The 18,560-nt window shown below is 39.0% G+C and overlaps 1 protein-coding gene across 3 annotated transcripts in view; it reads right to left on the bottom strand.

Annotated features, from left to right (window-relative positions):
* Window positions 1–18,560, bottom strand: part of MED13L (mediator complex subunit 13L) — a 321,844-nt gene that overhangs the window by 15,590 nt on the left and 287,694 nt on the right. For all 3 annotated transcript variants that reach the window (XM_010380135.2, XM_030938391.1, XM_030938392.1), the window contains 9 exons: window positions 17,092–18,029; window positions 13,112–13,291; window positions 12,271–12,494; window positions 10,173–10,365; window positions 9,110–9,533; window positions 8,377–8,596; window positions 6,740–6,928; window positions 1,346–1,569; window positions 1,006–1,148 (listed from right to left, as the gene is read on the bottom strand). In XM_010380135.2, coding sequence (XP_010378437.2) covers window positions 1,006–1,148; window positions 1,346–1,569; window positions 6,740–6,928; window positions 8,377–8,596; window positions 9,110–9,533; window positions 10,173–10,365; window positions 12,271–12,494; window positions 13,112–13,291; window positions 17,092–18,029 — 2,735 coding nt within the window. The remainder of the gene's footprint in view (window positions 1–1,005; window positions 1,149–1,345; window positions 1,570–6,739; window positions 6,929–8,376; window positions 8,597–9,109; window positions 9,534–10,172; window positions 10,366–12,270; window positions 12,495–13,111; window positions 13,292–17,091; window positions 18,030–18,560) is intronic.

Below are 18,560 nucleotides of genomic sequence, written 5' to 3'. Positions count from 1 at the left end.
CGCTTTGACGTTACAACAGCAGAGCTAAATAGTCACAACAGCAACCATCTGGCCTGCAAAGCTGAAAATATTTACTATCTGGCCATTTACAAAGAAACTTTGCTGACTCTGCTCTAATGTATTTGCACCCAGGAAGCCACCAAGCTAATTTGTGACACAAGTCTTTCTTTTGTGCAGATCTTAGGAAAAAACTTCTCCCAACTGAATGCATATATTGAACTTCTTATAAATGTGTCATTAATTAATAAGGCTTTAAAAATAATCTAAGCTTATTGATACTATTCACATAAAACTGTACAAGTAGCTACACTGGGATAGTAAATGAGCTGGGCTCAGCACCAAGCAAGGCAGTTGCTGGTGGTCAGTTGTGTTGTGTTACAGTTACAGTGCTTCCTAACCGACTGTTACATTTACAAAAAAGAATATAAGCAGTGGTAGTCGGGGACTGAACTTCCAAAATCTGCTCTTTTAAGCTTCCAGGCTGAAGAACATCAGACAGTGGCAATGTGAATCAAGACTGCTTCTACTGACAACTACTTGTCCTCATGAAACAGGATTTCCTTGCTGTTGTGCCACCAAAAAAACTAAAGAAACACAAAACTCATCATCAACCACCAAACAAATTGAAGGCTGTTTTTATATGACTTCAACTGTCACCTACAATCACTGATATAAAATTTTTGTCTTAAAACTGACTAGTTCTTCTCATTGACTCAATATATAAATAAATGTTCGAAATGTGAATTTACTATCATTTTTATATGAATAAAACTCTTTTTGTTTTATATATTGGGGCTCAATATTTAAGATTTTATTTGGATAAATGATTTTGTTGCCAAAGAAGAGTTTAAAACTGGTTTATCCTGTACATATAAAAGAACCATAAAATAGAATCTGCTTAATTCTTACTATAAATTTAAACATTTCCTCCCTTAGTTCAGTTAATGACATCAGCTCAGCCCTTTTCCTCTGTTTTCTGCAAATACTTTTTCAAAAATTTCTCACCTTTAAGCTCCCCATGGCCAAGACGCCCAAGTCGCCCAATTACAACTCTCCAGGGCAGAGACGTCATTTGGACAATCCCTATACACCATTCCCATAACTTCTGTAGTCCAATTTTACGTGCAGATACTTTACTCCTCCGTGACCTAACAAAGAAAGAAATGGGGAAGGGGAAGGGGTCCCTAGATAAATCAGAGTTATCACTTTTAAGACAAACACTAGAAATGCCAAAGAACCTATCCATGCTGTACCCACTTCATTTACATAGAAAACAGGAAATATTCATATTTGAGGAATGGTACAGCATCAATTTACATGCACCATAAACATCAAGCCTTCTCACCTGCTTGGTAAAGCAATATTTACAACGCAGGTCTCCAATAATTCCCCATGGAGGTCAGTACAGGAAGCCAAAAGCCAGCGCTGGTCATGAGACAGACAATAGCCCACGAAGAGCACATTGTATTTCTGGCTCGCCTCACCAAACGTCTCTCCCAGCTCTGTCTGCTTGTCTTTGATTGGGGCCAATATAAAGGGAGGGGAGTAAAGCTGGATTGGGCTGGGCCGCTGAAATCAAAACCAAAATCGTTATCAGTACAAAGCCATACAACTTAATGATTACAACAAAATCCAGAACGACACTGAGGAGACCCACAGGGAGTAACGGTAATAAATCGTTTCTCTCTCTCTCTCCAATACTAGATAAATAAATAGTATTGATGACACATAACAAAATGATTATTTAAATCATGTAAGCTGGGAAACTCAAGTAAGCCAGTATTTCCTTATTAAAAGAAATTACTATTTTAGAAAGTACATTGGCCCAACTTCATTAGTTGTTAGGCAAGTGGGAAACTGAGACCACAATGAGATAATGCTACACAACCACCAGAATGTCGAAAATAAAAAAAGAGAAAATATTGGTGAGAATATGGAGCAACAAGAATTTTTATACATTGCTGCTTAAGCTGAACAAACATATACTCCCTTTGAACCAACAAAATGCATGTTTACCAAAAAACAGGTATAAGAATATTCACAAGAGTATTAATCACAATAGCTCCAAATAGAAAATAATCTGAATACTCATCAACAGTAAAAGAGATAATAAACTGTGATGTAGTTAACAGAATCAGAATATCAAACAGCAATGAGAATGAAAAAACTATAAGCAACAAAACAGATGAATCTCAACAATGAATAAAAGAAGTCGAATGTGAAAGAATATGAAGTAGATGATTCAATTTATATCAAGGTCAAAGACAGGCAAAACTACACTATTAGAAGTCAGAATAGTGACTATCTTTAAGGGATTGGAAAGGCCACAAGAGGGGCTCTGGATACTGATTATGTATTTGCTTCTTGCGCTTGTTAAATGGTATTTTTTTTAATTACTGAAAATTCATTAAGCAGTATACTTATGATTGAGTACTTTTCAGTACATACATAGTTTAATATGTGTGTTTGTGTATGTAATTTTAGAAATCAAATCAACAGCTGTTACCAAATATAAATATTTTAGATTAACTGTGAAAATTTTTTAATTGTCATATTTTTTACAGCTATCATACACATCTTACTATTTAATAAACTACAACAGGGGTCACCTAACTTCTATAAAAAAGAAAACCAGAGAATAAAGTTTAGATTTTTATGGCTGTCACACATTCTTTTTGTAAAAATGTACTCACTGGCTAAGTGTGTTTGCTCATGCCTGTAATCCCAACACTTTGGGAGGCTGGAGTGGGAGGATCACTGGAGCCCAGGAGTTCGAGGCCAGCCTGGCCAGCACAGTGAGACTCTCCCTCTACAAAAAGTAAAATAAAATCAGCCAGGCATGATGGTGCATGCCTGTAGTCCCAGGTACTTGAGATGCTGACTGCCTGAGCTTGGAAAGTCGAGGCTGCAGTGACCCATGTTCATGCCACTGCACTTCAGCCTGGGCGACAGAGTGAGACCCTGTCTCAAAAACACAAAAAAAGTAATAATCATTCTTACCTAGCTGGTCATTCAAGTACAAGCTGCAGGCCGGATTCAGCCCAAAGCCATAGTTGCTGACCCCCGAACTACACAGCATTAGGCACGGTAGCAACAGAATGACACCATTTTAAAGCTAAAAGAGACTTTGAAAATAATATAACCCAACTCATTCATTCATCACAGGGATTCAAATCTCAGGCTGAGAAATATTCAATGACTTGCTCAAAGTTGCAAAGCTAATCTAACACTAATCAATTCACTCTCCATGTGACCAGAAATTGCGCTCTTAGGTATTTACCAAGAGAAATATTATGTCCACACAAAAACCTTGTACACAAATATTCATAGCAGCATTATTCACAAGTGCCAAAAAGTGGAAACAACCTAAATGTCCATTAACTAATGAACAGATAAACAAAATGTGGTATAGCCATACAATGAAATATTATTTAGCCAGGAAAAGAAATGAAGTACTGGTACATGTTATGACATGGATGAACCTCAAAATCATTACGCTAAATGGAAGAAGCCAGACATAAAATATCACATATGGCCAGGTGAGGTGGTTCACGCTTGTTATCCCAGTACTTTGGGAGGCTGAGGCGGGCAGAATGCTTGAGCCAAGGAGCTCAAGACCAGCCTGGGCAACATGGCAAAACCCCATCTCTATCAAAAAATTACAAAACTTTAGGAAGGCACAGTGGCACATGCCTGTAGTCCCAGCTACTCCAGTGGCTCAGGCAGGAGGATCACTTGAGCCCAGGGAGGTTGAAGCTGCAAGTAACCATGATCTTGCCACTGCACACCACCCTGGGCAACAGAACGAGACCTTGTCTCAAAAATAAAAGTAAAAAAATTGGGGGAAGGACTGCTTGAGGCCAGGAGTTCAAGACCAGCCCAAGCAATATTAATGAGACCCTGTCTAAAAAAGAAAAAAAAAAAATCATATATTGTATGATTCCATTTACATGAAATGTCCAGAACAGGCAGCTGCATAGACACAGCAAGTAGACCAGTGGTTGCCAGGGACTGGAGTGGGGAATGAGTAGTGTGTGCTAATGAATACTGTGTTTCTTTGAGGGTTGATGAAAATGTTCCAAAATTGGAAAGTAGTGATGACTGTACAACTCTGTGAAAATACTAAAAACCACTGAACTGTACAATTTTTTTTCCTTTTTTTTGGAAACAAGAGTCTTACTCTGTCACCCAGGCTGGAGTGCAGTGGCGCAATCTTGGTTCACTGCAAGCTCCGCCTCCTAGGCTGACGCCATTCTCCTGCCTCAGCCTCCCGAGTAGCCAGGACTACAGGCGCCCGCCCCCACACCCGGCTAATTTTTGTATTTTTAGTAGACACGGGGCTTCACCGTGTTAGCCAGGATGGTCTTGAACTCCTGACCTTGTGATCCGCCCGTCTCGGCATCCCAAAGTGCTGGGATTACAGGTGTGAGCCACTGCGCCCCGCCTGAGGTTTATACATTTTAATCTGCATTAAGGTAATGGTTAGTTGGTCAATGCTGCCTCTGCCTCAGTCTGCAGCTAGAACATTGTGTTCTCATTCGGTAAATATAGTTGAGCATCTACTGTGTGCCAGGTGCTCTATTAGGTGCTGAGGACGCAGGGGTGAACAAAACAGGCCCCTGCCTCCATGCAGTTCTCATTCTCTGGGTGGCACAGTTTTATGCAAGTTATCACATGTGAAAGAATTTACTTCATAGTATTTATTATGCAAATTTTCAAATACAATTGCTGTTATCTTTTGTTTTTCATGGAATATCTCACATCTCACAACACAGTTTGGGAATCATATTTTATTTAGTGTTTCAGAAGCTATCTATTACATCTAAGATATTTCAGATTTAGCCTTTTGTTTTGTAAAAAACTCCAGGCAAACTCAGCTGGACTTTTCTTTTTTTAGTAACAGCTTTATTGAGATACAATTCACATATCATGAAATTCTTTTTAAAAATTTCCCAGTTTACGGTGGGCACGGTGGGAGGCCAAGGCAGGCGGGTCACCTGAGGTCAGGAGTTCAAGACCAGCCTGGCCAACATGGCAAAATCCTGTTTCCACTGAAAATAAAAAAGTTAGCCGGGCGTGGTGGCTACAAAAAAAATTGTACAAAAAAAAAAAAAAAAAAAAAGTATAAACTTCAGCAAATATTTATAACATTTAGTTCTTTTGTTTCTAATAAAGTAAAATCGTTTCTCTCTTCCTCTTTCAAGCAAAATGGAGAAAAAGCATACTACTCGAAGTCTTTTTGCCATTTATTTTAACCTAAACCTCACTTTATCTTACGAGCTCCTGATGATGCTCAGAGAATAATAACCTTTAGAAAGGCAATAATTCATAATTTCTGGAAACAAAATGAAAAATAAGTAGAGACGTTTATTTTTGAAATTCTAGAAAAATTTAATAGAGAAAACAGATGAACTGCTCATAGAAGTGAAAACTTCAAACTGAAAGAATAAACTAAAACTTCCTAAAATAGAAATTTTATATAACACTAGAGTGAATGTAGGTCATCGGCTGAGCAGCTTTTCTCCCTTGGGACTAAGCTGACCTGAACCAAGTTACAACAAACACAGTATTAACTACTTGTATCATTTTTCACTTGCAAGCATTCTACTTATAAAAGTGCAAGCATTTCATAGAGTTGTTCAGAACAACATTACCAACTAAAAATAGCAATTGGTGTTTTAAGAAACTCTCTTATGGTAAAGAAGTATTTGCTGGCTTTTACTAATCTGGTATTTTTCATGCAGTAAAACTGTGGAAACTGATTTTTGAAGGCTTTGAAAATTCTGAACATTGCCCTGTATACCTATCTTCAAGATAAGGTGATCAGAAAAACAAAGGAAGTGTAAAACTTTTGTTTAAAAGATGTTTAGCTTTGGTGCTGTAAAATTCCCTTTGAGATCCACACATATCTGTAGCAAGTAGGTTTAAAAAGATGGAGCAAAAATGCATTCATTTACATACCGAAGCACTGAGGCAAGGAAAGGAGAAATCAACTCCCTGTAAGTATGTGCATCAGAAAATGAGAGCCCCCTGCAGAGTAAACACAACTACAACTGCTGTCTCAGGATACAGACCAGAGCCAGAAAATGCAAAGGATTTCTGATCTAAGACACAGAGTAGCTTAGAAAAATAAAGAAAATAAATTTAGAAAATTCAAACATTAAAAACTAAAAGTGATACATATATTATTGCCTAAAGTCCTACACACAAAAAAAAAAAAACAGTAAGAATTTGCTTGCCTCTTTTCTCAAAAATTCTTAAAAGTTCAGAGAAATATCTCCTCTATTTAAACCTAAGAGTTAAAGAAACCTGCCAACTCTTTTTCATTCCCCGCTTGAGACAGGGTCTTACTCTCCAGGCGGAAGTGGTTGTGTGATCACAGTTCACTGCCATCTCAAACGCCTGGGCTCAAGTGATCCTTCCGTCTCAGCCTCCCAAACAGCCAGGACTACTGGCACACATCGCACCTGGCTAATTTTTTAAAATGAATTTGTGGAGACGGGGGGTCTTGCTATGTTGCCCAGGGTGGTCTCAAACTCCTAGGTTTAAGTAATCCTCCCACCTCAGCCTCCCAAAGTGCTAAGACTACAGGCGTGAGCCACCACATCCAGCCTAGCAACTCTTATATCAAGGTAGAAGGCCAACTAAGCAACCAGCCAATCTGTGGGTTAGATAAAATACCTCTCCTAGCTTGCATTTTAGTATAAATTTTCTAAGTTTCTGTCCTGCCAATACCCACCTCAGGGTTCTTGAGTGTCATCTCAATGCTGGCTGCAGGCCCAAATCCCGTGAGGGATTTAATGTGGATCTGTGTAGGCAATGGTCGCCTGCACTGGCAGTACACTGAAAATGCCATGGACTTCAAGTATTGAATGTAGAAAACTTGCTCATCCTTCATTGTCTGCAGCATGTACTGGCAAGGCACAATCTAAAGACATAAATACAAAAAAAAACAAAAACCAAAAACCTAGAAACTGAGATCTAACACGCTAACAAGCAAGCTGAAAAAGGAAACGGCATGAATTCCTTACCACAATGGGGAGAAGTAACCTCAGCCTTAAAATATATCAGTGTCACACATAATATAATTAAATCCTAATTCCTTCCACTGACATAAAATTCTCTATCACCAGCCATTTCGAAAGATGTACGATTATGTTGGTCAAGTTATACTGTCACTTAGAAACTACCATGTTCCCATTTTAGAGGTAAGATCTCAATTTATTACAGGTATTACCATGGCCCCCAAATTTTATTATATTTCTTTTTATAATTACACAGTGTGTATGGCATTTTTTGGAATTATTACCTCATGATTTAGGATACAGACTTCAAAACAATGGAAAACTACCAGCAATGTACTCTGGTAACTTTAATTTCAATCTTTTAATTTTACAAGATAGCTTCAGTTAAAGTGACATTAAAATGAAACCCAAACATCCGAAGCACTGTTTTTCATCTATATAGAATTTAAAAAAAAATCATTACACTATAAAGCTGTCAAAGGTGCAGTGAAAATAAGCATACTCATTCACTGATGAAAGGAAAGTAAGTGTAATCTCTTTTGGAATGGAATTTGGCAATATGTGTCAGCATCTACATCTAAGAATTCATGTTAAAAAATGACCTGAAATGTGAAAAATAAGATTATACATAAATGTGTACTATGGCTTTATTTATAACAGTAAAGAAGTGGAGATATAGGAATGGCTATGGAAAATATGCAGTCACTAAAAATGTTGCTTGTAAGAATTTAAGTAACATGAAAATGTATTCATGAATAACATCAGATAGAAAGTAAGTTATATTGAAAGTATGATCTCAACTGTGTCAACAAAAATAGAAAAACAAGCTAGAAAAACACCAAAATGGTAATGGTGGTTGAATGTAAAAGTCGGAATTACGACTATTTTTTCTTTTATACTTTCATGTACAGGTTGAATATCCCTAAGCAAAAAATCTGAAGTCCAAAATGCGCCAAAACCCAAAACTTTTGGAATGTCAATAAAATGCCACAAGTGGAAAATTCTGTATCAGACCTCATGTGATGTGTTGCAGTCAAAATTTAATCAAAACTTTGTATAAAGCACAAAATTATTAAAAATATTGTATAAAATTACCTTCAGGTTAAGTGTATAAGGTGTATATAAAACATAAATTTTATGCTTAGACTTGGGTCCACTGCCAAGGTCTCCCATTACATATATGCAAATATTCCAAAATCAGAAATCCAAAACACTCTGGTCCCTAGTATTTTGGTTAGGGGATAATTAACCTGTACTTCCATTTTTTAAGAAAAATCATAAGCCTATATTTATTTTCACAACAACAAAAATATCAACATCAAAAGTAAATAATAAACTTGCAAACAGTAACCTGGAGAATGAAAGAATTTCTCATATGCTCAGGTAAATTATCCAGCATTTCTGTGTAGCAGCGCATCAAGCTCAACAGCCAAAAGTTCCCAGAAGTGGAGTCCTCCTCTGCAGCATAAGTGAACGGGTCCACCATGTAAATGACAACGGCTGGAGGGTGGGCATGGCTGTCTGCAGAGTCAGGCTCCGTGGGAATTCCTATTCTCTCCCTTTCTGTAACACTGGCGAGAAAGTCATTTGTGAGACGCACAAAATAAACATAAATTACACGAACATGAAAAACGAAAGTGCTCAATTCTACAGCACACAGGCTCGCTAAAGAATGTTTACAGATTAAATGTAAGAGTAACGTGTATCACCTTACCAAAATACAGGCAAACCAAGCCAGAGAGCATTGAAGGCAGGTGGAAAATGGCAATGTACTCCTCTAAAATGGGAGATATCTTTTTCAAACTCCCCTTTCTTTTCTGTGGTTTTGTTGTACAAAGTTGTTACTAATTAAGTTGATAGTAAGTTTAATAATAAGGTTTATAAGTCATAATAATTTATAGGAAGTCTCAAATTTTTAACACTGCAGCTTTAGATCGACCATTACCCCTTTCTTTTGAGAAGAAGAGAAATAGAGCACTTAATAGGATTCAGAGAATCATGAGGTCAAGGGAGAAAAGGTGCAGAGGAAGAAGAGAGAAAGGGTCTGAGCTGAAGCCACTCGTCTCAATGAGTGGGTAACATACCTCTCTTGTCCATCCTGTGAGGGCTGAGAAGAGCTCTGCCCAGGGTCAGTGTCTCCGCCACAGCCTATGTTCCCTTGAGTTCTATCCGTAGAAATGCCCCCAGTGCTGGGGTTCTGCCCTCCAACACTACCACTGAATCCTGAAGAAGAGGTAGTGCTTATCTGGCTAATACCAGGAGCAGAGGCAGATGATGAGACCGGTGGCACAGAGGAACCAGATGCGGAACTACTTGCTGCAGGATTTGTAGTACTACTATTCGAGGTGGGGTTAAATGCACTGCCAGCTGGGGGAGCTGCTGATCCATTTGGAGCTAAGGGCCCAGCATTCCCAGGCGTAGCCTGTCCCTGTGCTGCTGCTGGTGGGGTCTGGTATTTAGGTGGTATCAACAGGCTGCTATCAAGCTGCAGAGTGGCTAAATAAGGTGCTGAAAGAATACATGCAAAGAGGTGACTTTAGTGATATTCTGCAGTGTCAACTGAACCAGAAATCTAGAATGGTCACTTGTAAAAAAATTATGCTTTCAAGCTGCAATACTCTGATTACAATACACAAAATGCTATCTCCACACTCATGCTTATGTATTCTGCAAACATGGAGATGCACATGGAGCAACTTACAAATTCTACAGAAGAGGCCTGTTTGAAAAGAGAAAATCAATCACTTGTGATAGTCTCCTTTCAGACTGATTCCATATGCCTGCCCTGAAAAATGAGAAGCTATATGTTCCACAGTCATCACGGGACATTATACTCCTAGGTTTACAAGCTTCTAAGATTCTCTTCAGAATATATGGGTTAAAACTAAGCAGCTAATACCAAGTCATGCTGCTAAGTTTTCAAAATGTGGAGTAAATTAGACATGATTAGGCAACTTTGAATAGTTTTTTAAAAATATACGTACATATAGAAATTAGCAAACTGCTCAGAACACCAAAATGGACCTTAACAAATACAGCATTACTTGAGGCAAAAGAAATACAATGTTGCATCTATAAAAGAAAGGATGGGAGGGATTTGCTATTTTACTTCTCCAGTTCTACTTTGCCAAATAAATTCCCATTTACCTAGGTGATGGCGGCAAACTTGCGCATAAAGTTTGAGTCTGGAATGATTGTCATTCTCCTCGCCACTCCAAGGCTGGTTAAACCACTCACTCACAAGCTCATCTGTCAGCTTCTGTGCCACGGTTTTTCCCACGCGCATGATCCCGTCACGTAGCACTTTGCAGATGGGCTTGTGCTGCCCAAGCCTACACATCTGATATCACAGACGAGATCATTAGTTATAACAGGGGCCATTCCTTCATTCAGTACCAATGGTTAGCAAGGCAGATTCTTTAACATATATATGGAAGCATTTTCCTTTTTCTTTTAGGGTTACTGCATGCAATCAAACCAACATTATAAGTTGGTCCTTTCAGGTAATTATAATGTACCCTTAAATTGCTATCTGTCTCTCTAAAACTTGGACTCATCTCTCTAAAAAAAAAAAAAAAAAAAAAGTTTCTTCATTCAAGTCAATTCCTCCTGTACAAGAGGAGGCTGCTGAACACTACCTGACTGCTAACGGACAAAGAATTAGCAGATTACTGCCACAGTAGGCTGACTGAGACATATATCCACTAAAATCTCCTAAGTAATCCCTACTCATAACGTTTTCCCATAAGATAACATTAAAATTTTATGGGCCAACTGTTCTGTTACAGACGTTTGGAGATCACCAATAGCAGGGGCCACTGAAGCAGTGAGTACGCTGATAACTTTTTTTTTTTCTTTAAAGTAAATAGGACAAGGAGATTCTGCTATTAATCCCCATGATGCTAAATGGGTGCTTATGGCAGGGAATATAATAAACCTGCAAAAAGTAAACTACCTGTTCACCAGCATGAGAGCCCATATTATTACCCCTTATTGGAGTAGATGAAATGAAGGCTTACTAAGCTCTGACAAAATCCTCTAGTATATACTCTTCTTAAGGAGGTATGAATTACTGCTGAATGAGCAACCCTAGTGAAGTCATTAAAAAAATTTAAAGAGTGTCTGCACCCTCTTAAAAAGATCTGGCAGTGGTTTTTACATTTTTGTAACTTAAGTTGAAGGTTCCATTCAAGGGAATGGCTGGGCTTTAAAACTGCTTACACAAATGTTCTGTTAATTATGATTTAATAGTGTTATATATCCCCTGATCAGATACTGTTCAGAAATGAATGTATTCAAGGGCTTCCTTCAGTGACTTAATTGATGTCATTACATCACGTTAGCATCTCCTCATTTCTTTGTAGCAACATGTAAATTTACTATTCCATGCCTACTCATACATTTACAGATCATGAATGTCCTGTTTTGGAATATTTGGGAATTCAGCTTGGAATCTTACTTTAAAACTACTTTTATAATGTTTACGTGCCTATCACAGTTCTAAACACTTTACAGATATTAATTTCATTTTACCAAATACAAAGACATTAGATGTATCAGATTCAAAGAACTTAGTGCATATATACTTTGGCATAAGAAATGTAGCACTTATTATTCAAAGACAGACATGATTCTATTTGTTTAAAGCAATAGGAATTCATATACTAAAGACGTAAAATTATCTGCCTGGTTTTTACATTATTAGAGGCATTAAATTTTTAATCAGTATCAAAGTTTCAGTATTAAGATGTCGTGTTAAAACACAACAGGGACATGATTCATTAAACTTATGTTTCAACTCAGAAATTTTCAAAAGAAACATTTTTATACTGTTGTCAGGAACTCTCACCTACTCACCCTATCACTCAATCCATCCAATAAATAAATAAAAAGAGTAGATGTGCTCTTTTTGTAAAGCTCATCTTCTACATTGCCACACTTTCCCCTGGTGAGCAATATTCTTCACCTTTTAGCACACAAATGGAGAAGAGAGAACTGATGGGATTTTAAGACTTATGGTAAGAATGGGAGAGGAATGTTTTCTAAATCTAACAAATATAAAGCCAAGATGGGAAAGCAATTTGCTTCCAGAAAAATTTGTCAATTCAATTCTCTTCCTCATCCTCCTGTTTGCGAATTTTCTTTGAGATTTCCTTTCAAGATATTTGTCTTGAAATTTAGTCATCACCAGAAACAATCAGAGGATCCAAGTCATAAAAAGTGATTTTCACAGTAACTTCCTCACCTCGTATACAGCACTCAAGTCCCTGAAGAAAGTTTTGGCTCCTTCGAGCAAGGCCTCATTTTCTGGACACACCACAATATAGGCAACATCACGGTGGCCCCCATATGGGTCCAACAAGAGCCTCTCCCAAAATGGCAAGGAGAATGGCGAGATGGTGAGGAAATCCTTGTCATAGCCTACCAGCAGAGTGGGGATGGGCAACGGCTCAGGAGATTCTTCTGAACCTAAAATGACATTGTAGTTTAGGAAGGTGCTAGAGAGTTTTTCCCACAATCTGTACAATTTTGAAATTCCTGGTACACTGGTCTTAATTCTGGCATCTGAAATGTCACTCCATGTTGACAAGACATTCTTAAAAGTATTTTTCAAATCATCTAATTAAATGGTCACTGATGAGGACTCTTAATTAAGTCAGAATTTGCTTACAAAGTTCCGTAAGATCAGAGGGCAGACTAGAACAAGTTAAAATTAACCTTCCAAGCAGCACTACATCATTTCCTTCAAGATAAGCATTATGATCCTAACTACGATGAAGTACACAGAACTGGCCCAGAAGTCCATCCAGATGAAAATGCAATGAGGACTGGGAAGATGAGGAGAATCTAAGAAATGCACTTTTTAGGGATTGTCTTCCTCACTGACCTGGATTACACCAAGGGTGTTAGGAAACTTGACTCTAAAATTAACTTTAGGAAAACAAAGAGATTATAAAACCTAATGGTCATGAAGAAAAAGACTCCCCTATTTTGTTAGTGAAGCAAGGACTTGACAGTAACTAACGCTGCTCTTCACTGAACAGCACTGAAGTCAGAAGGAATTTTAAACAGGACAAAGACCCTACCGTAGGTTCCCCGTCCTGCCATTTTATGGAACTGCTGCCAAGTGAGTGGTCCCTGTACATGCTGGATGTTCTCCCAGGTCCTGCCCGTGCGCTTCTTTTGGATGGCATCTTGGAGAAAGGGCTGCAGGGACAACAGCATACGAACCACATCCTGGGAGGAGAGCATGCTGATGTCCAGCACTGGAAGAGAAGTGAGAAGAGACAGAGAAGATAAGGGGGCTGGCACCCTCCTCTTCCTCGCCATCACCTCGAGCCTCAGTTATAGTTCAGAACAACAACGTTATTAGCTGTAGTAGATTCTAAAATATTTGAAATAGGAGTCAGGACGAAAGATATTCTTCTACTAAATTAGAGAAAATAATTGATAATTTAGTATCAAAAATAATAAAAGGGGAAATGGATTACTCTATATAAAAACGTTTAATGGAATAATTGTTTAAAAGTGGAAAAATGGATAAGTGCGACTTTTTAAAACCATGTAAAACTGTTTCCAAGGATTTTCACAAGACAGCTGCAGAAGTTTCTTAATTATATTACTTTTATTTGCAAATATCAATGTTTTGTTTATATGACGAGTAGGAAAAAATGGAACTTAAATAGAAGCTTTTAAAAACTCTTTAAATGCTCTTAATTGTAAAAATATTTTCACAAAATACAGAATGCATAATAAAGAGAAAGCCAATCTTCAGTGCAGCTAGAGGCACGGGGAAACACAGCTGAAGACCCTCAGGACCGAAGCCCTCTGCAGGCATGGATGGGATTCACTGCCTTCTAAATGCAGATGACTTCAGTCCCAGCAGTAGCCCTGGGGAGGGATTTTTAACCTAAAATTTGAAAGTTGTCTGAACTCTATGCAAAACCGTGCAAGCACGTTTGGATATACGTATTGTTCTTTTCTCAGGATGGAGGGTTCATCATGCTCATCAGATTCTTAAAAAGGTCTGCCAAAAGAGCTAATTATGCTGTAGGTGATGTGGTGTGAATCTGTACAGCTGGATTCCTGAAGACTTTGCCTCCCTCTTACTCTTCTAGCTGATGAGGGAAAGGGCATGGAAAGAAATCTAAGATTTATCTGCCAACTAAATTTGAAACACAGGATGATTAAGGATTCTTAAGACATTTTCAAATGTGTCCCTAAATCAGTAAAGCATAGGTTGCAAAGTGGTGGTCCACAGAATATTTTGTTAAACTGTGGAACAAATCACTCCAGGAAATTTCATACACAAATCTAGATTGCCAGCTTCCCCTAAACTGAGAGACCCACATTCCTGCATAATCACCACTTGCTGGAGCTGAGAAGCAGCTGTCCCCTTCAGGCACCTCATGGCCCCTGTCCTGCTGTCTGCCTGAGTCTGACGCAGTGTTCATTGCCTTTTATCTTCAGCCAATGCTTCTTTTTACATATAGTAAGAACAACAGTGAATACTTCTTGTATTAATGGCTCTACCAAAAGTGGGAAATCACAGACCAAGAGAACCACAGATTTGAGGAAACTAAAAGCAAGCATGTTTCTTATGAACCCTATTCCTGTGCCTGCAAAAGAGAAAGTGAGTTTTGAAAAGACAGCTTAAGGCACTGCCTTCTGCAAATCTGTCTCCCACTTCATTCATTTACATTATCTGGTACTTTTAGGCATCTTAAAATTTGAAATCCAGACCTCCCCTGCAATAAAATGTCCTATTTTTCATCCTGAAAGACAACACCACTGATTCATGCACACAGACTGCTTTTCCATCTGAAGGCCTATCTAGTAAAAGGACTCACCCAAGCTGATCATCCACATTTCTTTAGGGGAAAGGCTGCATTTTCTTGACTTCATTAATCCATTTACTAGAAACTGCTTAAGGGCCTGCTTAAGTATAAGGCACTGTGCTTAAACCTAAGCAGTTATACAAATGAGTACAACCCTTTAATGCTTCCTTAGTCATCTCCACTTCCATGAAAGCTTCCTTGATTGGCCTAGTCAGAAAATACCCATTACTCCCCATACTCTACTGACGACCTCTGGACATACTTTTCATTATTTCAGATTTCAAACTGTATTTAAGAATCTTATATAACTTTCTTCCCTGCAAGACTGAGAGCTGTTCAGAAACAGGGTTCCCACTTCATTCACACAACCGTTCCAGTCTGGCCTCTGCTCTCACCACTCTACAGAAATAGCTCTCACCACCGTCAGAAGACATGTTTAATCCTTATCTTAAAATCTTCACTTGCATTTTAATGCCTGTCGATCACTTCCTCTTTCTTGAAACAATGGCTACCCCTGGCTTCCAAGAGCCCAAGAGCCCCTCTATGGTTCTTCCTTCTCCACTTCCTTGATAGGCTCATGCTTCTCTGCCTCACCTATACCTGTCAGAATTTAGCTAAGCTCTCCTAGGCCCTCTTCTCATTCTATACTTTTCTCCTCCTCCTCAATGAGCTCATCTGTGCCCCCTTAATTGAAGTTATCATCTATATGCCAACTACTCCCTCTCCCCTGAGCAAAAGGCCCAAGAGTCTATTTGATACCTCTACCTGGATATATCAAAAGGGATCTTTAAAACTCCCAAACTTCCATAACTCAATTTATAAACTTTCTCTCCAGATATAGTCTTCCTTCAGTGTACTTATTTTTGAACACCACTGACTATCCAGGTATACTAGTAACGAATCTGGGACTTCTCCTTAACATCTATCTTTCCCTTATCCCCAAAATTAAACCCATTGTTGAGTCCTGCAATAATACTTTCTAAACCTCTCTTGAATGATTCCGCTTCTTCTCCATCTTCTTCAAAAGGACACTAAAGGCAAGCTATTGTTTATAGCTTGCCTTAGTCTCCCCAATAACCCCTTAGTCTCCCCAAATCCATTCTTGCCATTTTCTAATCCATACCCAGAATTATAGCCAGTGCCCATTGTTATTTTTCCTTTCTAACTACACAAATCTGACGTCAATGTTTCTTCTTAAAACCTTTCAATGACTTTTTATTGCTTTGAGCAGGAAGACCCAACCCCTAGCATGCCTCTAAAGAGTCACTGTAATCTAGCCCCTGCTGGCTTCTAACCTCGCTTCGGCTTCTAAAGGCCCCAACCAAGGGCTTTCCCACTTGCAGCACCTCCTGTCTCGGACACATGCCTTGCTCCCCATTCTCCTTCCTCAGTTAATGTGTACTCATCATTGAGATCTCCAAACAAATGTTACTACCTCTTCAACGAATTCTTCTCTGACCTTCAGCCTAGAGTGCCCCCTCTATCCCACGCTTTTATCACTTATAAAATGGGCTGTAATAATATGCATACTTGTGTAATTAATTAATGTCCACTTCCAGAATAGATCAGAAAGCCCATGAGGGCAAGTGCCTTGTTTCTTTTGGTAGCCATTTTATCCCCCATGATGCATTGCAGTTTAGGCAGTGAATGAATAAGAAAAGAAAATAGCAAGTTGCTTGGCACTCTTACAACCCAACTTCGAAAACGTTTGTCAACTGGAACTTTTAATAATACAACCAGTTATATGCCCCACCACAATGCAAAGTAAAATGTGATTTTGTTATAAGAGATGCAACAGAGGAGAGGAACAGAGAAGGGAGAAGGGACTCTGCAAATGGATAGAAGGCTTCCTGGAAGAGGTTCCTTGGAAACTTGATCTGGAAGAATGGTGGATTTAAGCATGCTAGAGTGTGCAAATTATCAGTCTCTAAGCTCTTGACGACTCTGATACTCAGCGGTCACAGGTTTCCAACAAGGACTGCTTACTTATGAGTTACAAGAGGAAAATTTCAGAAAACAATTACTCTTCTCCAAAGGTGTTTCAATATAAAACATTCTCCCAGTCCTTAAGTTTAGGATGAAATAAATATAGCTCTCACTTTAGGTTCTTTTTCTTCCCCCTAAAGACATTAAATTAAATTTTTTTGTCAAATACAGTAAAGAAAGCTTTTAAGTTATGATCATACCAAGATACTCCTCAAAGTAAATTTGTGTTCTGGGACACCTACCATTGCTGTGAGGCCAAGAGTGCACAGTGGCACTTCTCACCAGAGCTTCGTCCACTTTTCCACCAGTGGGGTTATCCACATACTGCCGCCCCTGCTCCAACGCATTAAAGCATTCCGTCCAGTAATCGTTATTATCTGCTTGCACCCGGTCATAACTCCAGCTTACACAGGGAAGAGTTTGGCGATTATTAGAGGAAATGTAGTCCAGGAAGCTCAGTGAAGCAAAAGGTTGTGTGTGTTGATTCTGGAGGAGGAGGAGAAGGCTTATGGGTGGCTCCTGGGGTTTTCTGGTTCCTTCCACCTGAGGAAGGAAGGTGGACTGACACATCATTAAGCGCCTCTCTGCAGCCTGACCAATATCAGAATTCTTCCCAAAAATATCCAACTCATCTTCAAGGAAGAGTCCCGAATTGTAGCCAAGTTTGCGGTTCATAATCGCACTAAACCCACAGGTACAGCGGTACTGGTCCTCATTGGAAGAATCAGGGATGTAAAGCCCGACATCTGCCCCTTTGATGTTCATGTTGCAGGCACAGATGCAACAGCTGTCAAAGTTTCTGTCTTTAAAGATATTCATCACGGAATCAGAGAGAATCAGGGTAACATAGAGGCTGTGGGCTTCGGGAATTGGTTGCATGGTGGCGGGCTCCACAGAGTTGAGGGGCCGTGTAGTAGAGGGGGTGGAGGCTGGTGACCCTTGATCGGTGCTATCATACTTAACAGACCCTTGACCACTGGCAGTGCCCCCACCTCTGGGAGTTCTTGGGGTCCTGGGGGTTCGTGGTGTGGGGACAGAGAAGCGAGGGGTTGCTGGAGATGGTAGGACTCCTGCCCCACTATTGCTGGCTGGGGCAGCGCTGTTCAACGTCACAGGTGTGTTCATCTGTGGTGTGTTCAGATAGTCTGGATCTGCTAGGCTCCCAACACTAGGCACGTTACTACAAAAAGAGAAGGCACCAAGTAAGGAATGGCAGCATGTCACAGATGTTGAAGTAGATACACGATCACCCCACCCATGTACTGCATGTTTCTCGTTTGTTTCTGCTATCACTGGTATACACTGGCATATTTAATTTTCTCTTAAAAAAAAAAAGAAAAAGATACAAAGGTCAGTGCAGTGTGTCGAGAAGTAGTAAGGTATGGAGAATAATTCAACAAAGCACTTTCCTTCTACTTATTCCACATATAAGCATCCTTCATCCTAATCTCTTGAAGGAACTTTTACTATTTTTGTAAAAAAACATGGCACTGGGTTTGGTCAATGTAATTTGAAAAGTTGTAACTACTAAATGGAACTTCAACTATAAGTTCAGACACTAAATTAGCTAGAGGACCACAGGATGAAATTTCCATCTAATTTGCAATTACATTTTTGTCACTTTCTTTGAATCTGAAAGTCTGCCAGTGTACTTGTTCTGAGGCTATAATCTACAATATCAAAGTAGTTATAATCAAATACATATGAAAAT

The sequence above is a fragment of the Rhinopithecus roxellana genome, chromosome 10, assembly GCF_007565055.1.
Source record: "Rhinopithecus roxellana isolate Shanxi Qingling chromosome 10, ASM756505v1, whole genome shotgun sequence".
Taxonomy (NCBI): Eukaryota; Metazoa; Chordata; class Mammalia; order Primates; family Cercopithecidae; genus Rhinopithecus; species Rhinopithecus roxellana.
The sequence above is the reverse complement of the archived record's forward strand: the minus strand, read 5'-3'. Positions and strand labels throughout refer to the sequence as shown.